Source organism: Clarias gariepinus, chromosome 22 (genome assembly GCF_024256425.1).
Source record: "Clarias gariepinus isolate MV-2021 ecotype Netherlands chromosome 22, CGAR_prim_01v2, whole genome shotgun sequence".
Lineage (NCBI taxonomy): Eukaryota > Metazoa > Chordata > Actinopteri > Siluriformes > Clariidae > Clarias > Clarias gariepinus.
In genome coordinates, this window is record NC_071121.1 from 20,818,078 (window position 1) to 20,831,529 (window position 13,452).

At 36.7% G+C, this 13,452-nt stretch overlaps 1 protein-coding gene across 1 annotated transcript in view; it reads right to left on the reverse strand.

The window, feature by feature from the left end:
* Positions 1-13,452, reverse strand: part of LOC128510026 (uncharacterized) — a 47,807-nt gene that overhangs the window by 19,028 nt on the left and 15,327 nt on the right. The window contains exon 9 of the mRNA XM_053481966.1: positions 2,921-3,032. Within this exon, the coding sequence (XP_053337941.1) occupies positions 2,921-3,032 (112 nt within the window). The remainder of the gene's footprint in view (positions 1-2,920; positions 3,033-13,452) is intronic.

Genomic DNA, 13,452 nt, shown 5'->3' on the forward strand with positions numbered 1-13,452 from the left:
ACGGTGATGAGACTCTCAGTCTTTTTTAAAAAAGACTATACTTCTGGGAATGGTAATCTAGGATTAGGTGGCTTGGACCCAATGCAGTCAATGTTTCAGCAGTGAGCGAGAGGAATTTCCGATCCTTGAAAATAGACAGATAAGTTGTCATCCAATTTGCGGGAGACGCATCTGTCTATGGGAACTGTACAATAATTTATGAATGTCACTAGTACATTATAGGAACAGAAAGTTATTGCCACATCTCTAAAGTCCTGACTGGCCTTAAAAGCTATGTTTACAGTGTCAGTTAAATGTGACCCAATTCCGATTTCTTGCTCATATGTGACACATATCGGATATGTTCTATGTTCATGTAAACAGGAAAAAAACGCATGTATTCCAATTTTTCGAGATCGGTTTCAGGCCTCCTTCATATGTGGAAATAAATCAGATATAAATTAGATATGTGCTAATGTGATTGTCGTGTAAACAGACAAATCAAATTTCCTGAGGCATTGTGTTCTGTACATCATTAAAACTGCAACTTCTTCGCAGTTTAATGACATAATGTTATTCTCCGGTGGAAGCACAAGTGGAATGATAACATCGCAGGTGACATGGAAAAGGAAAAAGCCCCCCGCCTTGAGTTAATGCTTATTTACAGTAGGCTAAATAACATTAAGAAATCAGTATTTGGTGAATGAAGCATTTGCACAGGCTGCAATTATGGCGTTTGTTTTTCTCCTCCTCCGTTTCAAAACCATGGTGACGGTTCGCAAAATTTGCATATATCGCAGAGCTAGCGTCAAGCATATTTCGCCTTCGTCCATCTTGGCTAGTGTGTAGCGCAAGAATCTCCCTTTAAGTATGCACAATGTTTCAGATGGTACAGCAAGTGTAAACACTTGAATTGGATATGGGTCATAGTTGGAAGAACGTGTAAACAGACGGTCAAAAAAATCAGATATAGGCAAAAAATCTGAATTGGGCATCGAGACCTGCAGTGTAAACAGGGCTAAAGTTATTCTCACATGTTTGTGTCAATAAAGGAGTTCCTCGGCCCCCTACTGGCAAGAGCACCCAAACAGTTGACAAGCAGCACCTCTAAAAAGAATAACAGCTAACTGGAAACATGTATTTGTGTTTGTGTTCAACTTGCAAGCATGCATAAGTTGCAATATAATTAATTAAATTTTTATTCTAAACTAGCTATTTCTCAACATGGCCTATGGGGTCATCACCACCAATCAAAAAAGTAGGGGACTTCACCGACAAGGTTATTCCAGGAGAAAACTGGATGTAAGCCCGAGGACGCACCTTGGATTCACACCTAAGGGCCGATGCAGAATGCGAACCTGCACACTGAGAGTAAACCGAGATTAAGAGATGTGAGATGGCTTTTCTTTAAGTCCACGAAGTCAAGAAAATGTACGGATATTTTCTAAATGTAAATCAGAACTGTGTGGGCTTGTAAGTAAGATAATACTGCAAAACTTATTTATATTTACATTTCTACTACTTTCTGTTTAGTTCTGTTTTTTCCATATTTTTCAGCAGTCAGAAAAACAGCATAATGATGGTCCTGGTCAGCTTGCAGTAATTTTGGATTAATCATTCACCTACTATTGATGTTGACACCTAACTTTACACCCGAAGTAAACTTGGTCCTTTCAGTTTCACAGCTATTTTGCGTCTCAAATCCAAACCAAAAATCTAATTATTTCATGAGCCATGGGACACGCCCACCCTGAGCAGTGGAAACTCTTCAGTCAACATTCATTAATATTGCAGCCCTTGTTGTGCACACATCTATACGGATTGTCTTTCTGACGCCCACGCAAAGCTTCATGCCAATATACAACATGTTGGGATTTAAATAGCGCTGCCTGTACTTTAGAGTGCCCCTTCTTTCCAGCAGGTAAATCCAGTAGACATTTCTGAAGATGTTTCTTGAAAAATGAAAATCAACCAAGCAGAGAAAGCATTTATTCCAGCTTCCAGCTTACTTAATAGTCTCTGTCTTTTCAAATACCAGCTAATAAAAGTTTCATAATTGAGACACTCTGATAAAAGGTTTCAGCATATGCTCTTTATTATTAGCGTTAGAGAAAGACTCCTGCTTGCATTACATTTTTTCCTCTGACATAAACTACCAGTGACTTGGCCTCTTTTGGTTTCATTAAGGTCCCTTGCAAGTCTAAGACTATCACATTTTTAAACGGATGTGTTCTTTAGAAGACTGATTCTATCTATTGGTTACATTTGTTGGACTGTAAAATGTTCTTTAAAGTTAATTATAAAGTCAAAATTACGGTTGTATTTTGCACTTTTTTCATAAACAATACTCGAACATATTGACAATGAATAATTGATTGATCATTAATAATCAGATGCTTAATTCACTGACCTCCACATATGTATATATTTTTTGTTGTTTAAATTGTCTTACCTGGCTAGTAAGAACAGCTACGCTAATGTGGAATTACAATCCACCTTTACAATCCAATTTTAATTACCAGCATTTAATCTATTAACAATGAGTCATTAACATCTCTGGTTAAAAACACATTGTAATACTCACTTGTCAGGTATACCTGAGCTATCATTTTCCTAAAGTTTCTTTCAAACTGTCTAGACAGATATGTTTGTCATGTCCAAAATGTCAAGGTTAAATTTTGCTTTTAGAGATGACTAGTGTACATTGAAATTGATTTCATTTATATACAATGTAGATGATTATATTTCACTATTTTTCCATTCTGTTTTACTTCAAATTGATGCTGAAGTGGGCTTTTTCAGCAGGTAAGAAATGAAAATACAAATCACCGGTGGGGTTCTGTTCACAAGCATTCACAAGAATTATTATATATCTAAATGCACATATACTGTCAGCAGTGATAGATTTGCATTGTGGCTTTTTTCATTGATGTTTTCATACCTCCTGAGAGAAGCAATGTGTTCATCAGAGAGGCCTCCTTCTCCTTCATCAACAATGAACAATTTGTCCTTGAGCTCTTTAGGCTGCACTGGGAAACTTTTGAGGAAAATGTCTGTGAAAAGAATGGAAGAAAAAACAAGTTGTTTTTGTCTCCCTCACACACACACACACAAACACGCACTCACTCATTCATTAATTCATACTTGAACATGCACATAAAACACACACACACTGAAAGCCTTCCTACTGACAAGATGGAAATCTTCCTAGCCATGATGAAAAATCTCCAGATGCATTTGGAAGGCAAAAAAGCCCCAAGCATAATTACCTCTGCATACAAGTTTTACAGGTCTACCTGCAAGCTGATTTACATTACAACGAATCTGAATTGATGAGAATTTTGTTTTACCTAATAACCTTGGCTCAGCGTATACGAAAGCTTTAGACGGGTCATGAATATTCCGAGCTGCAGCACCATTCAAATAAATGAAGCAAACTACTCATTACAACAAAACATTAAGGCTTTGCCTCAACAGCACACCAGGTTCAAGGGTACTGTCAAGAAAGGCAGCGTACACCTCTATTGCTCCTGATTTCGAATGCAGAGGTTACTAAACAAGAAACAAATTTGCTTTTAATCCAGCCTGAGCATGAAGTCTAATCAAGGTTTTTTTTCTTTTTATTTAATTCACTGAGTTGAGCAAGGACGAGGCTGGGTCAGTCAACTGGAAAGCACAACCAGATTAACAAAAACAGATTGTACTGTATACACCGACTCTTTCTCACATGGAGATTTTAAAGCATATATTTTTACACACATTCTATAAAGGTTAAATTTGTAGCTTAAAATGTATATCTAATTTAGTGCTCATATTTTATTATTCAATGAGAAATCAAATCATGCAGAACTGCTCGAGAAATTTAGAAGACAACAAACATACAGTACAGTACTGTATATCACACGAGAGGAAGTGCTGTTGTACCCAATATCAGCACGGCCAAGAAATGATATCACAGTCATGCTGATATTTAACATAACAGCACAAACACCATTTATTATCAATAGATTATGATATATATTTGTTCATTTGGTTCATTTTTTATTAATTTTTTAACTTAATTAGTTATTTTGCGCTACGAATACATGTTGAAATCAGAATTAGAATCAGGAAAAAAAAAACAATTTAATTGTTTTAGTGACAGAAGCTTCCAGGAAAGACAACAACAACAAACACACACACACACAAAAAAAAAAAATTATCAAATAAATATCAGTGGTTTTGCACAGTATTACACACAATATTATTGCACATATTTTTATTGCATACAGCAACATTTAACTGTTCATGAGCTCGATTGCCTGGGGGAATAAACTGTTCTTGTGTCTAGCTGTCCGGGTGTTTAGAGCTCTGTAGCACCGACCAGATGACAAAAGTTCAAGGAGAAAATTGGTTGGACGTGAGGGGTCCAAAGTGATTTTCGGAGCCCTTTTTGTCACTCTGGATACAGTTCCTGAAGTGTGGGCAGGGGAACAGTGATAAATACTTTCAGCAGTCCGAATTATTTTAAGTCCCTAATTTGTCCAGATGTTGCAGCATGAAGTGCAGTCAACAGACTTGTTTGCTCTATAAGCTATATAAGGGGTTTTCTGTAAGGGTTCAGTAATGTCCTTCTGATAAGCCAATACCAGTCTTTTAAATGATTCCATGACCACAGATGTTAGTCAAGTCTGTAGTCATTAAGTCCTTTGATTTTGTATTTCTTCAGAACAAAGATGATTGCAGATGATATCCATCTGCAAACTAGCGGAACTAACTAACCGCAAGTGTCAGAGCTGGTACAGTGGTGAAAGTAGTTTTAAATTCTTACTGGTACTACAGTATGTAGCTGGAAAGGTGAGGAATTGATGTTCTGTGTGCAAAAACATAAAAGGTGAGGAGAATAAACCATGTAGGTGGTGGACAGTCCTTAGAAACTTACGAGATTTACTTTATAATTTACTCTATTTTGCTTTAGAATATCAACTAATTTTCAGGTTCCAGTGTTGAATCCCAAATAATGTTAAATCGAAAAAGATTGTGCACTAAAGAGTACAATCCGTTGTTCCACATCCCAAGTGGTGCCCTCGATCAGGATCAAGAAAGGGTTTGGGGGGTTCACCCTGGTGATAGAAGCGAATTAGCTTGCATTAGCAGTTACAAACAATTGCGCATTAGCAGCACAAACAATTACTATAAAGACAAAGTGTTGTTTAAGATGACATAAAATTATCAGATGTGTTTTCTTGCTACAGTAAAAGTGCATCAAAGAACTCGATCAGGGCCGGTGAATTAAAAAAAAAATTATCATCTTGCATTTGTATAAAACTGCTAAATCAAATTGGCAGAGGTGTCACTCAGCAACAAACTGATGGCCAGTGATAAAGAACCCTGATTCCCTATTCACCCTGAATTCACTTTCACTTATGGCAGTTAAGAAAGTAGTACAGTGCTATGGGATTCACCTAACATGTCTAACGCCAGGAAATGAAGAAGACTTTTGCTATTGTCAGAGAACAGAAAAGTGTTTTATTTACACAATCTGAAGGAGCCACACTTATGCTAAGGGATTTCTAAATCCTTTGCCGAAGCGCTAACGCATAATTCCCTCCTTGGGGGGTTGATCTTGGCCTTTTATGCAATTCTTTTGTTCAAAGGAAAATTATACACCATTTACTTCCTGAACGTGTGATTGCACTTCTTCACTTCTGAGAACTTTTCATGTTTTCTGTTCATGACTCAGCTGCTGCATTACCACCAGAACTCTGTGCTACCTTAAAAATGCTTTTTCAGCTTCAAAAAAGCTTTAAATTCCCAAGTGACCTCTATATGTCAAAATTATTGGTAACCTTTATCTATTGGGCTACAAACTACATAAGTAATGGACATATGAGGAAAGTTACATTTAAAAGAAGAAGAAAAAAATGTTTATTATGTAGTGCAAATCTATCTGCAAATTACTGGTTGCAACCTTGTCAAAACCATGAAAGCAAACTGATCTGAAGCCTTGATTGGGAAGCATAACCACCGCTTATCTCTGGAAAGCGCTACCAAATGTTTCATTGTTGATGGATGACAGAGATTTTACATGTGAGTCATCTCAAAATCATGCCTCATGGAAGCATGCAAATAGGATATGGAGAGAATATTTATTTGAGAGAAAGTTATTATTAAAGAATGAATGTTCATTTTTCATTAAAATAACTTGAATAACTGTATATAATAAAGCATGCTACAGAGACAAATACTTAAAGATAAATTTCTGAACAAAAGTGTTATCTACTTCTATTAACTTTCATCTACATACTGTAGTGACCACGTACTATGGTGACGAGACTCTTAACCACAGTAAAACATTAGTGCAAAATGTAGATCGTACCAGGGTAAACATTTAATAAGTGGAAACTTGTGGAAGAGACACTTCTGTCTATGGGAACTGTATACACAATCATTCATTAACGCCACTTGCACATTACATGACTGGGAGTTATTGCCACATCTATAGTGTAGATGTATAGATGTGTAGATGTGTCTTAATTGGTCTTGCTTCAAGCCATTTCCACGTGTTTGACCCTTTCAAGAAATTCCTACGGCCAGCGTTTCAAATGTGAACCAAAATTTTCTACCTTAAGTATATCCAACCTGCATAGTGATATGCAAATTTGTGTAGTAGGAGATTATATAGAGAAATCAAGGGAGTTTTTACTCTCGTAACTGTGTTCTGTTATTCTGCACAATCAAATGTCCCAGTTTAACTTGAGTCCCCCTTGAATTAATGTGCATGTCATTAAATATGATTGTTTTCATAGTATCCCAGCAACAACGATTCTTAGTCCTAGTCTTCTTTCTTGACAAATTTTATTCTACATATTTTATTATTTATAGGCGGCACAGTGGTGTAGTGGTTAGCACTGTAGCCTTGCACCTCCAGAGTCCGAGTTCAATTCCCAGCCAGGGTCAATTTCCATCTCTGTATGCATGAAGTTTACATGTTCTCCCCGTGTTTGGTTTCCTCCGGGTACTCAGGTTTTTTTCCCACAGTCTAAAGAGATGCAGATTAAGCTAATTGGTGTTCCCAAATTGCCCGTAATGTGTGAGTGTGTGTATGTGTATGTGCACTGCAATGGATTGGCACCCTGTGCAGGATGTAGCATGCCTCATGCCTAAGTCTCCTGGGATAGGCTCCAGGCCCCCCGCGACCCTGAATACAGGAAAAAGCGGTATAGACAATGAGTGAGAAAGTGGGTGAGATAATTTACCATTTATAACTATTTTTCTTGTTCAATTGGTTTATTATTTTGCTAATTTTAAACATTAATTTCTAGAAATAAGCAGAACTATTTATTCAGGATTAAAATTGTTAATTATGTCTCAAAATTGGTTTATGAATTTAATATTTTCTTTGTTGTGATCCTATAAAATGAAACAGTAAACACATTCACTTCAGTATTAAAATATTTTTACATACAATGATATATTTTGCAGCATTGTAACCATGACCTATAAAAGGATTATGCCACTATTTTTTGTATTTTGCCAAGGAGTTAAGGAAGTGGTTTTAAACACAATGAATCAACCACTTAAAGCAAAGTCATTCACTGATACAACCCGCATGAGGTTAATTCTAGCATTTAACATACCCTGCCTGGCCAAAAAACTGCCATTTGCATTTAAATTAGCAAATAATTAAGAGCCTTTGATTGGATAATCACTGTAGTGATTAATATGTTTGACCATTCTTTTAACTCGTGCAGTAAGTAGCATTTCATTCCTTAGACAAGAAATTTTAAATGACGTATCTCATGGTCATGAAAAAGATGTCACTGTGAGAAGAGTTTCAGAAGAGTTTAATTATTTGGACTACATCAAGCAAAGAAAACAACTAAGGAGATTGCTGAAAAATACTGGAATTGAGTTTAGAACCCTGTAACGCATTGTTTAAACTTGGAAGAATAGTCTGTGTAAGAAATTTGGTTGGAAAAAATCATGGATAACCATGACCGGAGGTCACTTAAATAATTGGTGAAAAACTGCTTCATAAGAAAACTAGCAAAGACAATCACTGCTGTGTTTAATAGCAAAGCATAAGAACATTTCTCCCGTGCACAATGCAATGAGAATGCACAGGATTGAAGCTAAACAGCTCTAGTATATGGTCATAAGATATCCACTTGTTAGTGAGATTGGATTATGCTGAAGGAGACTTGACTAAGTAGTTTGACTTTTCCATCATCTGTGAAAGAGCCACCAAAATGGAGCATCTCTGGATGGAAAAAAATATTGTGACCTTGCATAAGGTTCTTGAAACAATGCCATGGCAAATGGACATCATAATCAAAGCCAAAGGTTGTCAACAAAATAGTGTTGAATTAAAGTGGAACTGTCTTTTAGCTAAGCCGTGGATCAGTGTTTTACTTGTATCCACTGACTATGCCATTAGAACACGCATGTGGCCTGAATGGACAGGACAGTGAGGTGTATGTTCTGCCAGGCTTCACTGGAGTTGGACTACAAACAAGATAGTGATTAACAAGCACCTAAAGAGTCTTGCAGTAGGTGCAACATAATGCGGATAGTGATGCATGAAGATCATTGGCTTGGTGACCACTGCTGACTTTTCATTACTCTGCTCTGCAGCTGTGCCAGAGCAGACACAGGGGCATAGAGCAGACATAGCAGCTGAGCCCTTTAGAAAGGAAAAGGTTCCTTTGTGTCACAGCAGGAACAGAAACGGCTAATGTTCAGTCCCCTGGAACATGAAGAGTTAGTGCCTTTACCATACTGAATTGAAGAGTAAAGGAGACAACAGGCATAACATAATTGAAACGCTAGTAGCAGCACTGTAAAGACATACTGTAAAGGAGTACAGAGATTGAAGAAGCTTAGTACACCTGGCTTGCATACAAAACAAGAGCCTAATGTACCCTTAGTGGCTGTTTATGCTTCTTTAAGCTGGAGGACCACCTTTGCAGGGATAGTTAAAAGTCTTTCATCAGATCATCCTCTATGTAATCTGGATTTCTTTCATTTAATCTAAATAAAATAAAATAATGCCTATAACATGGGATTCAGTGGGAGCTGTAGCAGTGGAGTATGGTAGATTCCTGGGAATGTTAATGTAAGTGAAAGGGTAAGTGTGGCTGGCTCAAACACTATTGCTGTTGCCTGGCTAAAATACTGTGCACCACCTGGTACCTGAGCAGGTGCTTGGCAGACAGCTTCAGAAGACACTAGAGGATTGCTTCCTTCTGTCTAAAAAGTAACTAAACACTTTAGGCAGAGAGGAGCTTCTAACACCATTGTCTATAGCCAAAATATCCTTGCAAAGTTAGAAATCAAACTAAACACAAGGGATTGTGGATGGAAGAGAGTTAAACAAGATGCAACATGTGCTTTGTTTGGGCCACTGAGGCTGGCCAGAACACAAAAATGGTTTTATGCCAGATCAGGGCATGATTAGGTTTTTAGCATACATTTCACCCAAAGTGCCTGACATTATTTAAAAAAAATATGCAAGAAATTGATGGCTGTTTTTTTCCTAGTCAAAGAAAAATACTAGAGGTTGAAAACATGACGTCAATGGCTGCTGAGAACACTGTCCACAGGGTATCATTTGCAGTTTCAATATCAACAACTGTATAAAAAAAACAGGGTTTAGTCCCACAGAGTTACCAGACCAGTACTAGTTTTAGGGAATGCAGCTAAAAAAAAATAATAATAATTATATATATATATATATATATATATATATATATATATATATATATATATATATGTGTGTGTGTGTGTGTGTGTATTTTTTACAAAAATTAGAGACTTAGAATTAGAGATTTAGAATACTAAATGTTTTCTTAAGATGACACAGGAAGTTCCTTTAACTTACATGAGTATAATCTACAAGCTCATTGTCTTTCCCTTTAAATTAGATATAGCACCTAGTATTTTTACTGAGCATCTATACCTAGTAATTCTCATCCTCAGTAGAGATTAATGTCAGGATCTTGAGCAATAATCCTCCTCCATAAAGGACTAAATCAGACTTTTTGTGTCTCAAGTCTCAAGTGATTCTTATATCTTTAACATGGTATCATCATTAATAGTTAGTATTTTTGTCTCAAGGGTATATAATCAGGACATGTCAAGAACCCTTGTGGCAACTTTGATAACATTTTTTTCATAAGATTGAGTCAAGATTAGTTCCAAAGTAAATCGCCCTCGCAGTCTGGTATGTAAGAAATCTGTAAGCAACCATTGTTCTGCAAATGGAGGACCAGCAGGTCACCTTAATAATTCAGGTTGACAAGAATAACCAAAGCTGATATAGCTGAGCCTTTTTATCCACTCCCTGTGTGGTGTACCAAGGTGACCATTTTGTTATTTATGCTTGGCAAGGAAACGAGCCCACAGGAAACACCAATAGTTCAAAAGAAAGCCACCCTGATGGGCCTCCAATTATTCATAGAGCTACTTTAAGCTTGAAGCTTAGAAGGTAAGCTTTTATAGGGAATACTTATATAACAAACATATAACTTAAGAATTCCAGGTAGAACAAAAAAAACAAGGAATAAGTCGCAGCATCTAACTACCTACAATAATATATTATTTCTCATTAAACTTACTCTATATAGCATCTTTAAAAAAAGGACCTCAGAGAGAAACGAACAATCCAGAAGAAATAAAAAAGTGACTAAACCATGATCATTCTATATCTGTATGTTCTTCACATTGCCATCAGTGTTGAAACATGGAACTACCTACAGTACATACCTCAGTCCAATGTAAATGAGCAGTTTAAGTATGAAATAATGAGAACCCCCCGATAGAGTTTGTCCTTGTTTATATTAAAGCCTTAATATGTTGCCTTCAACAGAATTATAAATGGATGACAGCTTCTATTTGAATGCAAGCTAGCACCCTATTAATGCAAGGACAAACATATTATTGTTTATTAACATGCTTGATTTGTCATTCAGTAGTTCTCTTACTAATTCTGTGTCGAAGCTGCGGTCAGAACGAAAGGAAAAGCCGTGGCAGGATCATGCTTGTTTAACAACAACTAGGTTATAAATCTAAAATATGCGCATTAACCATCAATAAACTGGCAATTTTCTTTGAGAGATCACTGCTACAATTTGTGTTATATATTTTTTTTTTCCTTTTTAAGGTTCTTGTGCATGAAATTAATGCATTGCCATCATGTAACATATTCAAAACATTAAGCTTTATCGTATGTAAAAAGCATACAATAAAAGGAGTCCTGTGATAATGAGGCATGAATTACTTTTAAATAAATACTATGAATAACCCTAGTAATAAGTAATTACTTTAAAAAACACTCCTTAAATGCTCTATGGATGATGTAAATCACTCCATACTTGGCTAAAATCTTTTGCTACTATTGGTAAACATATATTTTTACGTTTATGATTCCTTCTTCGGACGTTTCTCCTTCCAATAGCTGTGCCCCAGGGATAATCTGTGTCGGAGGCCAACAAACAGGTCAGTGAAAGTGTCATGCATTTTTCATGTTCATCTTCTATTTGTGCTCTGTGCACTGACATATTTTTTCTGCCAGGATAGTGTTAAGACACTTGCAGTTCATGTATTCTCTCACTCTTATGGACATGTCTGAGGTTAGCCTTCTGTTTGACGTGCTAAAGGGCACACTAGACATTTCTTCATGCATAGCACAAAAATACTGCAGTGTTTTGAACCTAATTGCTATCTACTCCACCTGTACTTTATGATTGATTTTTACAATCATTTAGTTTGTTTTGTCTGAAAAAATATGGGAAAAAAAATGTTTACTCCAAACTTTCTTTTAATGTGAACAGATGCTGGAGTGCCGATACATGCATGCATTTTTGCTCTCATAAATTCTTTACAATGACACACTGTACTGTGTGATATTCTTAAGCCACCACTTATTTCTTCATACTAAATGAAACTCAGTTCAATTATATAGGTTAAAGAAATGGTAACAAATATTTTACCTTGACAGGCTGCGAAGTGTGTAAAGATACAATTTAGTTAAGCAACAACCACAGCAGCAACCTCATTTCCCTCTCGTCTGTCCCAACCACCCAGCATTCAGCATCACCAGTATACTAAACTCCGGCCTGATCATCTGTCATCGTCTGCATCTGTTTCTCACTGGTTCATGCCTTAAGTTAGATGTTTTTTGTTTATGCGTGAATGATTCATAGGTCAACACTTTGAAACTGCTCAGGTACACGGACTGGACTGAAAATGAGAGAATTGAGAGAATTGTATTTTTGAATAATACATTAAAATGCATGTGTGTGTGTGTGTGTGTAAGTCAAGGCGAGCATGTCTTGGGCCACTTGCTGCATCTTCCCCTCCCCCTGCACGTAAATCTCACAAGCACAGAGAATATATCAAGCATAAACTGCAAAGCAAACGGCATTCCTGTGCTTCTTTTACTTATATCAGAGAAATCATAAAGCTTTGGTTCTAGCACTTTTTGAGAAAGAAGGCAATCAACTATTATTTCGGTATTTCAAAAACTGAGCGCAGGATGGCAATTTTTCCAAAGAGGTTCGAAGGAATTTTTTTTTGCTGAAAATCAGTCAGAGTAAATAATGCATCCAAAATCTGGTATTTGTCAGTTCCCAAACAATGCTTGATTGCTCCCAAACAGTTTGACCAGTCTTCTCCAGGCCCTTCTCTCTGTTTTGATCTAAGTTTTGTGGAGGTTTGTGCAAAATTGAGCCTGCATCAGCAAGAAAAATATGAAGGTAGTTTTAGAGGGAATCAGTCTGTGTACACTCAAGACTCTCACAGACTAGAATAAAGAATTTTGGAGCAAGTTCTGTGCTTTTTATTTTTAAAGGGTTAATCATGTTTGATCAACGTGATGTTTTTCAAGCTTTTTGATCGGACCCCGAATGAGCGAGCTGCGGCTCCAGGAGGTGAGGTTTTGCACTGCAAACAAAATGACTTTAATGACTTAAAAAAAAAAAAAAAAAAAAAAAAGGGCATTTTAGACCCCAAGTGCATATATCACGAGTAATCTGAAGATCAAGCTGAACATTTTGATATATGGTTTGTAGGGGTGTATGCAAATAGTTAAGGGGATACAGACACCTGCTCCGAAGCGACACCAAGGTTATTCTGGGAAAACCAATTCCTTAAAAGAAATAATTGCAATAATAATAGTAGGGGTGCCAAAGGCACTTCTTCTAATGAGATGTTACTCAAGACTTTTGCACAGTACTGTACATATAAAATATGCTCTAAATCTTTAGCATATATTGTTTTTCATAGTTTTTCAAACTTAAAGCATTCGAAGATTAACTCTGTGTGGAGTTTCACCTGTTTTTCAATGCAATCATGTGTGGTCACCCCAGATTCTCAGAATTCCAGAACAACATGTCATTAGTTGGATTGTATATAATGCCGCAAGGTGTGAATGCATGTGTGAATGCATGTGCAAGGTGCCCTGTAATGGACTTGCCTTCCAGCCAACGTGTA